Source organism: Vigna unguiculata, chromosome 3 (genome assembly GCF_004118075.2).
Source record: "Vigna unguiculata cultivar IT97K-499-35 chromosome 3, ASM411807v1, whole genome shotgun sequence".
Classification (NCBI taxonomy): domain Eukaryota; kingdom Viridiplantae; phylum Streptophyta; class Magnoliopsida; order Fabales; family Fabaceae; genus Vigna; species Vigna unguiculata.
Genome location: NC_040281.1, coordinates 3,115,262 through 3,124,106, shown reverse-complemented (window position 1 = coordinate 3,124,106; position 8,845 = coordinate 3,115,262). Strand labels below are relative to the sequence as shown.

General features: G+C 36.3%; 2 protein-coding genes across 2 annotated transcripts; one reads left to right on the top strand and one right to left on the bottom strand.

The window, feature by feature from the left end:
- The first annotated feature begins 420 nt into the window (after nucleotides 1-420).
- LOC114177045 lies at nucleotides 421-5,261 on the top strand. Its single transcript, XM_028062272.1, has 7 exons — nucleotides 421-718; nucleotides 1,528-1,866; nucleotides 1,951-2,106; nucleotides 2,964-3,298; nucleotides 3,656-4,166; nucleotides 4,301-4,333; nucleotides 4,481-5,261. Exons 1-7 carry the CDS (start codon nucleotides 631-633, stop codon nucleotides 4,999-5,001), a joined length of 1,983 nt encoding a protein of 660 aa, XP_027918073.1. The 5' UTR covers nucleotides 421-630; the 3' UTR covers nucleotides 5,002-5,261.
- A 495-nt stretch (nucleotides 5,262-5,756) lies between these two features.
- On the bottom strand, nucleotides 5,757-7,241 carry LOC114177046 (protein LURP-one-related 17-like). Its single transcript, XM_028062274.1, has 2 exons — nucleotides 6,756-7,241; nucleotides 5,757-6,395 (listed from the first exon to the last, which is right to left on the bottom strand). Exons 1-2 carry the CDS (start codon nucleotides 7,041-7,043, stop codon nucleotides 5,997-5,999), a joined length of 687 nt encoding a protein of 228 aa, XP_027918075.1. The 5' UTR covers nucleotides 7,044-7,241; the 3' UTR covers nucleotides 5,757-5,996.
- Between the last annotated feature and the right edge of the window lie 1,604 nt (nucleotides 7,242-8,845).

The window sequence follows — 8,845 nt, the reverse complement described above, 5'->3', positions numbered from 1 at the left end:
TTTAATTTTGAACAAATTTGCATGACTTTTTCATATATATATATATATATATAAGGGACAAGAATTGATTGGTGAAATAAAATTAAAAGGAAGAAATAAAACAAGTAGGATATAGTAGAAACTAAAAAATTTAAAATGATGTATAAAATAAGATGTTTTTAGGTATGATAATGGCTAAAATGGAGAAAGATGTTGTATTTATAAAAATAAATAAGTGATTAAAAATTGTATTTATATATTTAGCATTTTAATAAAGGTCAGTTACAGTAATAGTCTGTTAATGTGCGTTATAAAAATGCACGAATGTATTATTATTGCATTGATGGAAGAAGAAAATGGAAAATGGATAATGCCACGTCAAGGGGTTAAAAAAACAGCCTCAAAGAAGATTAAAGGGCATGCTATAAAAATAATGTAGAAGTGCCCTTACCGGAATATTCCCCACCGACGAAAGGCTTCAGACCATTTCCCGAAAACTATATATAGCGATCTTTGAGTCCCAAATTTTGCCCTAGAAATTCTTCAACAGCCGCAACATGCTCCTTCGTACCAAACACTCACTTTCTCTCTCCTCACTCCTCACTCGCCAACATCACCACCAGATTCGCGTAGGGGTTTAGGGTTCCGTCCATGGACGCTGTCGAATTGCCTATACCACTTGACTTAGCACCCACACCCAAATTGATGGGATCCGAGGGTTTTTCGATAATTCAAAAAGGTTGCTCTCTCTCATTATCCTTTCCCTAATTTTATTTTCATTTCTTTTGTTTTCTTTTCTACCTTACTGTTTTCTACCCTTGTATTGATTTTTTTGTTACTGCTGTATGTGTATGGGTGTGTGTCCTTGGCTTTGGAGATTTTGTGATTTGATCTGTGATATTATGGTGTTTGTTTGTTAGTGGTCTTGACTGTCATGAAATAATTCAATTTTGGAAGCTGGAGAAATGTAATTTTAGATCATTTTTGCGATTTTGTACTGTTTTTGACCTGGATATTGTTAAATTTCATATCAGTAGGGTTAGAAATGAACCTAGAGACAAACTATGTGCTCTGACTAAGGCAGCGACTCTTACACTTGTCAATAATATTCCTTAAATAAATAAGGGAAGGTTGAACATGATGATGAAATATCTTGTATTTTTTTGTTTATTTGTTGGAGTGTGGATTTGATGCATGCCATACATGTGTGTTAGCAAAATGTCAGGTGATTGGGAACAAATGCTTAGTGGTGGAGGATCTGGATATGCTCACTCTCTTTGTTCAATGTTTTGTTCAATGCTTGGATCCGAGTCATCCCCAAATATGGTGTCAGATTAAAACAACGTGCTTCTTTTGCACTTTGCAGTTGTATAACTTAACAGTACTTACTGTCCCATGCCATCTGATATCTGTTTTGTGGACACATGTGGTAGTGGTTGAGATGTTCCTTTGGCTTCTGCCAACTATTTTTTTTTTTCCCTTAACCATATCGTCATCATTTTTTTTTTTGTATTACACTGTTTAACTGACTGACTGTTATTGTGCCAGATGTTGCAAATATAAAAACAGCATCTGAGTTTTCCTCATGCAACAAATTTGCAGAAACTCAACTTTCTAAGAATTCTAGTCAGCTGCCCCATCTCAGGGGTGAAGAGGCATCCAAAAATTCTCCTAGCGGTAATGGAAAAAGTAGTCCTGTAATTAATTCTAGATTGGAAGGTGTATCGTTACAACGAAAAGCTGCAAAATCCAACCGGAGTAATAGTTCATGTTCAAAGAGGCCTCGGATATCCCAGCCGGAAGATTCTTTGAGCCCTATTGGAATTGAGGAGTCAAAAGATATTTCAGATAAACTTGGGTCAAATAATTTAAGCTGTACTTCTCCAGGTATATTCCCCCCAAACAAGTTATCAGTGGCTTTCCTATCTATATGCTCTTACCTTTTTTGTTCCTTGATTTTCTTTTGTATAGAGAAAAGTCAATTACCAAAGCAAAGAAGCAATGCTAGCAAACGTGGTGATAAGAGGAATTTTAAAGTGCCTTCTGCAAAGGCTAAATTCGAGTCATCCTCAATGAAGATGGGTGGATCAATATTCAGTTCTACCAGTGCAGGGAACAACTTTTTTGGTATGTAATGTAATTGCTTGACCTATTGTTCTCTTTCTTTGTAAATCTCATGTAATTTCCCTTTCTTAATGAACTTTTTCCCCTATATATTTGTTTACTGTGCATCTTGGACATTGTGATGGAAAATCAATCTGTTTGTTAGTTAAGTTATCTAACAATTCAGGTCATTATGTTTAACATTTGAGAAAGCCTTTCTGAAGTTGTCTACTTAACTATGATATACAGAAATAAAGACATTGTGTATTCTTTCATAATGATATTGAAGCCAGAAACAGGTCAATTTTCATTATGTGCTTCTCCAGTAAAGGCAATCAAACGTGCTGTGTTGCTCATAACAGATATTCTTGAACCAGTCTTCTTACAATAATGCCCTTGATCTCTCAAGAATTGCACCCTTTTATATTCTTCTTGAATCTTGAACACGATATCATTCTGGTTGGTTATTACCACTGGAAGCAATGTAATTATGTTTAATTCTTTGCACTTGTAGAGGTCTAGAGTATTATTTATTGTTTTTTAACTATGATTTTAGATATTTCTTTCTGAGCCATATCTTTATTCGAACATATGAAATTTTTGGCTTCCTAATTATGTAATTTTGCATCAGTTTGCTATATGTCCGGGAATTAGTACCTAACCCACATGTGACGATATAAGCAAATTATATATGTTCTGACACTGTTTATCTACAATTTCAAGCAACTAATATAAGCTGTTTAATTAATACTAACGAGTTTAATATTGCCTAGCTTCTCTACCATAATAACTTGTTTGGTTTCTTTTATCTCTAAAGCTATGATTACTGTGTGAAACTTCAACAAATTTCAAAGGATTTTTTGTTCGGAAATTGTTGCCAGGGCTATATGGTCTGAAACATGATTTTCATGATGTCACAAAGCTTATGGATGAACCACCGTTAGATGAACTCCTTAGGGGCACTTTCGACTGCCCCAATTTAAGCAAAGATAAAGGGAAGAAAACATCAAATCTGAGTGTAAGTTTTTTGAATTCAGTTAGAAAGGCGTGCTCTATCCTTCAGCCCCCGAAATCTACTCAGTCCCAAAATATGTCTGAGGTGGACTACTCCTCCAACATGAAAATGTCCACTTGCCAATTGAGTTCAGTTTGTGCAGCAGAAAGTGTTGGTAATGGGGATAAAGAGCAGTCATTAGATATGTCCTCATGTCAGAAGGTTAGTGTTAAAATTTTCAAGTATCCTTTCATCTTTGGCTTTAAAGAACTAATGGATCCTGTGCCAAAGGCTCATGACAATGTGAAAGTATGTGGGAAGGTCATTGTACACAATCTTATTTCTGCATAAGCAGAGAGACTGTTGTGTCAGGGCTAATTTTTTGCTTTTATAAAATAAAATTTTAATTTCAATGAGTTTTGTCATATATGCTACATAAAGCTGTCCTCATCATATTTGGCTTCTCCAGTCACGAAAACACGTTGCTTTTGCATGTTCATGTATGCCTAGTTACTTTCACCGATAATAAAACTATATAATATTAATATCATTTTGAACTTACTGGCTCTTGACATCCAGGATCATTGTAGCGAAACAGAAAGTTCAACTAGTCCGCTTGACTTTCCATTACATCAGCCAAAGGATGTTTTGGAACGACTTGCAGTCCATCCATTACAGGAATTGGAGTCTTTGCTGCTTGATGTGTCCAAACCTGCTGTCACCACAAAGAATAGTAATAATGACCAACGCTCTGGCAAGCAAGTTTCTCGTCGACCTAGCCTTCCTGCGTTTACATGGTCACATGCTTTTGGTGGTCATTCTAGAACTAATTCTGATGCAGTCAAGTCATCAACGAGTAGAAGCATGTGCCAAGGTAAATGGTCGAGGATAGGTGTCATTACTGACTCTACAAGTACTGATCGTAGTTCCTTCACAAACCTTGACACATTCAGTTATGATGAGAGCCTCGTTCCTTCATCTGGTAGTACAGAAAAAAAGAATTTCTCATCTTTATTTGCTAACCTTCCTTTCCATCAATTGGATTCTTCATCTTCTGTATCTTGTTCAGAAAACTCTCAAGCTAAAGCAGGTAAAATATTTTCTTAGGCTACCTGAATCTGTTACTGTTCATCTCCAGTGCCTTTCTATCTTCTGATTCTTTTCTTCTCCCCTTTCCTCCCACTCTCTCTGAATAATCTGACTGATTTCTGTCTGAAAATACAGAACTTGGAGGCGAAGTTGATACTAAAGAAAATGGTATGGCGTTATTTGCGAACAACACATTTTTTTTTTCATGTGTACACTTGTTTAACTGTTTCGTAAATTTGTTTCCTTTAACCTAAAAGTTTTACTGAAGTTTATAGTATAACAAGATCTCTTGCTTGACATTTTTCTTTGTGACAGATGAGCGATGTCCAAGAATATTAACTGCTGCACAAACTCTCTGTGAAATTGCAACTCACTCACCAAGGCGGAGCTCGGATGGAATTTTAAGATGGCAGAGGAAAACTTCACAAAAAGCCATGAAAGCTTGCCACTATAAATCAAATGAGAAACTTGAAGAGATGTCTTCAAGATCAATTTCAACGATTGGATCTGACATTGTGGGCAGAAGTGTGGAGCAGATAGTTCCCTCAAAGAAGCCAAGGTTTTCCATAGTTGAGAACAAGAACAGTAGTCACTACAATAATGATGCTAAGAAAGGACACTTTGTGTGGCCTATTTCGAAGTCAAGTAGATCATTACCTAGTAAACAAGTTAGAGACTCGTTTGTGGAAAACAAACGTACAAATGCCAGCATCTTAAAGCAACATTGTATGATGCCCCCGCCTGCAAGGGATTTAAATAAGGTTCATGATAGTCAGCAGCAGGTTGGAAAATTAGTAGTGATGGATTGGAAAAGGGGCAGAGACAACACAGATTGATCAATCAATTATTGACTGTAGACACATCAGTAGCTGGCAACTGTTGTGTGATTAGCAAGTGTTAGGTTAGTAAAAGGCTACTTTGTATATAATGTTATGTTGTGGCTGCAAGCCTGCGATGAATTTGTTGCTAGTGTTCACGTTCAGAGGCAAACAGGATTCAAATGTTGTAACATTAAAACAGGTGTATAAAACAGCAGAATTCTTTCCTCACGGTAGAGTACGATGGATTAGTGAGATTAAGTTCCCTCGTTTCTTTCTGTGTGGATCTTTCATGTATTGCATGCAACTATCATTCTAAACCATGCTTCCTATCTTGTTTTCTTCCTATGTAATTGCCAAAATGCTAGGTTCGCAGTTTCGGATCCATATTCTTCCGGCCTCTCCATTTACACTTCTCTCTATTTGAAATTCCAATCGTCCATTATATTCTCTCTTCTCTGCTCTCTCGAATTTCTGTGTAATAACAAATTTAAGGGTTTAGATGTTGGCTGCTTGATGGCCGCACGAGGGTAGGGAGCTGGAGAGGATCTAAATTTGTTGGCATCAATGTGCAGAAAGCCTTGTCTTTTTATTATGGTAAAATGATAGAGCTCCTTCCTCATTATTTATTGTGAAGAACGAGTTTTCCTTCTATTTAACTTTTAAGGCATTTATTTATAGCAAGGACGAAGTCCCTCATAATTTCAACTGTTTTCATACTCAGTCTCTTGTGAAGCGCAAATAACAAATGAGTTCCCGTTCGTAAGATATAATTTGACAGGTTAAGCCATCTTTGATTCCACGATGTGAATGTACGTGAACGCTGCTCCGTCTAGCTTCTTGCTTGACGTGGTGCGTTCATTGTTCCTAAACACGAAATTAAACACACTGTAAATAGTTGACTACTTCAATTGTCTTTTTCGTTTTATAAACATCTCTTCTAATTTACAGTGCCTATGGAGTAAAATGGTAGGTGGATATAGAAACAAGAAACGTGTTACTCTACGAGAATACTACGAAAACATTTGATCCAGTAGTAAAACGAGTGCCATGGCAAAGCTAGGATCAAAGCCAGGGTGAACAACCAATTGAAAAATCTCTATCCCGAAAGAGACGTCTTTGCTATTGGCCTCCTTTCTCTTGATTTCAGCCACAGCCTTCTTGCACTCATCAAACACTTTACATGTCCTATGTGCATAGGAACCTTCAACTGTAAACGCCGCATGTCGTTTATCTGAGTCCGATGCTACACGATACACGTAGGCCTGAACCTTGGGCTTGCCGTCTAAAATATTCACACGCTTCCTTACACAACAAACTGGTCTGCTTTTCGATTTACACCACTTACTTCTCGTACTCTGCTTCCCCCTTTCCCCTTCATACACAAACCACCTATCTACTAATCCCAGCTTCTGCAACAAAACAAAATCAACATGTCATCTACAATACCATCTTAATTTGTTTAATTCTTAATGGCACAACAAATTTGTACTGATAGTAACATTTTAGCTAAATTATTTTACAAACCACAAGTATCATTTTATATGATTAACAAAGGACCACCATCGACATATTATAGTTAGTGCAAACAGTGCAATAATGGTCTCATCCCATTTCTTTATAAAGTAATTTCACCAGTTCCAAAATTGCAATTTTATAATTTCTTCATCTGCTTCGATCTTGAAAGTCTTATACAGAGAAATTGAACAACTTATGCATTAAAGCACAGAAAGAAAGAAAGATGAAGGCGAAGAAGACATAGACATGCATACCCTGGAGCGGTGCAGAGTGAGGACAGAGTTTCCTGAAGCGTCCATAAGAATGACTTCATTGGGGTGGCCGATGTAATTGTCAACCCTATAAGCCAGGTTTCCATACGAATCAATCACGGTGAACCCTTTACAACTAATCACTAGGGATTTTTTCCAAACAGTTAACGTTAAGGACGTGCACAAGCTTCCTTCCGTTAAAGGGTACTTGTTTCTCTCCCCATCATGCTCACCCTCCTGTTCCTCGTGCACTGCTCGTGACAGAAACTTGAACCTCGGAAACACCCTCATGATCTTGCTTCAACTATGTTCTTCAGTCTGAGGTTAACACTGTCAGCAATCACTACTAGTTAGCTACTGAACCAGATGGTTCCGTTCGGCGGAATATATGTAACCTCTTAAGGGTTGTGTTATATATATAGAGCTACAACAAGGTGTACTACGCGTTCACACGACTTCGAATATAAGGACACGTTTTCAAACAATAAAATAGGTGATGATGGAGTTGGTCCATAATTCTGCTTCTAGCACAAAGCCAAGGGCGACAATACGGGTTAATCAGCACTTAGAACACAGCAACTTTTTGGAGGCTAGTGTGGGACGAGAATGTTGATGTGTCTTTATGAAAAGTTCCACGCTCTAGGACCCAATGCATTGTTTTCTCCACTTCTTTGACTTCTTTCTTTTACTTTTCTAATTTTCTTTTTCTTTCTTTATCAACTGTAGAGGTGCAATTTGAAATATTAAAAAGACTCCTTGCTTGCTAAACATCTCGCCTGCGTTCACACCATTACTTTAGCAAATTCCAAATTCTACAGGAAAGTGAAAAAAAAGGGAGATGAATTCGAACTTTTGAATTTTGAAACAGTAGAAAATCAAAGGTGGATGGGTTTGACTGAGATCTTCTGATATGTGCAGGAAGCAGGAATAAGTGTCTAAACCAAATTTGATCTTATCATTCATGTAGAGAGACGTGTAACGAAATGATAAATTCGGTATCGGGTCTCAGGGATCAATTATAGAAGTTTTAGTATAATATATATGAACACGGACTTCATTTTAGTCCACTAAAAAAAACAAGCAACATCACCACACGATGCTCTTTCTTACATCACACGAACTTGGTCCCAAATGATAATATTTTTTGGTCCCCGAATGATAATGAACAACATTATACTTTGTCCATTCCAGAATAATGTTTTTTCTTTAAATATAAAAAAAATGTTGCATTGTATGAATGATTTTAGCTATCCACCGTCCTTGTGTACCTCAAATTAAACATACACATTTTTTAAAATAATTTATTTGGATAAGATGGGTTTGAGAGATATTTGGAAGGAACTGTTGATGATGAAATCATTGGTGACTGGTGTTGGAGAATGGTGACGCGTGTGCCGGCAAGGTTGCATCGTACACTCACAAATCTCATATCTTGTTTTCAATTTTTCAAAGGTTGGGTGCTTCAAAATTGTTTGTGTTTGTTGGCTACGTATGGTTTTGCGAAAGATACGGAAAAGGAAACTGGGAAGTGATTGAAGTTGCGGAAGGAGGACTCATCACTACTCACCTATAGAGTGATCAAAGAAAATTTTTAATTTTCCGAACCAACTTTTTGACTAAATATTTTTATGCCAATTTTCTTATTTATTTTTTCGTTATAGTTAGAAAACAAAGCAAAGGACATGCGTTATGGGTCTACCATTTGCAAAGTGCACGTGATATATTCTTCAAATAATTAAAGCAGATGGAACATTGTTGCTGTAAATCAACGAAGACAGCAATAACGGTGAAGTAAAGGTCCATTTTTATTTTAAGTTTTTTCTTTATCAGAGTATTTACTTTTCAGAACAGTGATGTTTTTTACTCGTTATAGTTTTCAAAAGTAATTTCAAAAAAAAAAAAACAGAAATGTGATTACAATTAAAATATGTATAAAAGAATTGATTAGATAAAGACAAATCAATTCCAGTCACTAGTCGGCAAATTCTTAAGATAAATATTTATATTTCATCTGCAACTATTGTAACAGTTTTATATATATTTGTTTTATTATCATTATTTTTCAGATAGGAGAATGAGAGCACACAGAATTA

What these genes read in the sequence shown, in the direction of transcription:
- LOC114177045 (XM_028062272.1), top strand. Translation starts at nt 631, where the DNA reads ATGGACGCTGTCGAATTGCCTATACCACTTGACTTAGCACCCACACCC. An exon ending in TTTTTCGATAATTCAAAAAG is followed by an intron (nt 719 to 1,527) that starts GTTGCTCTCTCT and finishes TTATTGTGCCAG; the next exon opens with ATGTTGCAAATATAAAAACA. An exon ending in ATATGTCCTCATGTCAGAAG is followed by an intron (nt 3,299 to 3,655) that starts GTTAGTGTTAAA and finishes CTTGACATCCAG; the next exon opens with GATCATTGTAGCGAAACAGA.
- LOC114177046 (XM_028062274.1), bottom strand. Translation starts at nt 7,043, where the DNA reads ATGAGGGTGTTTCCGAGGTTCAAGTTTCTGTCACGAGCAGTGCACGAG. An exon ending in TCACTCTGCACCGCTCCAGG is followed by an intron (nt 6,396 to 6,755) that starts GTATGCATGTCT and finishes GTTTTGTTGCAG; the next exon opens with AAGCTGGGATTAGTAGATAG.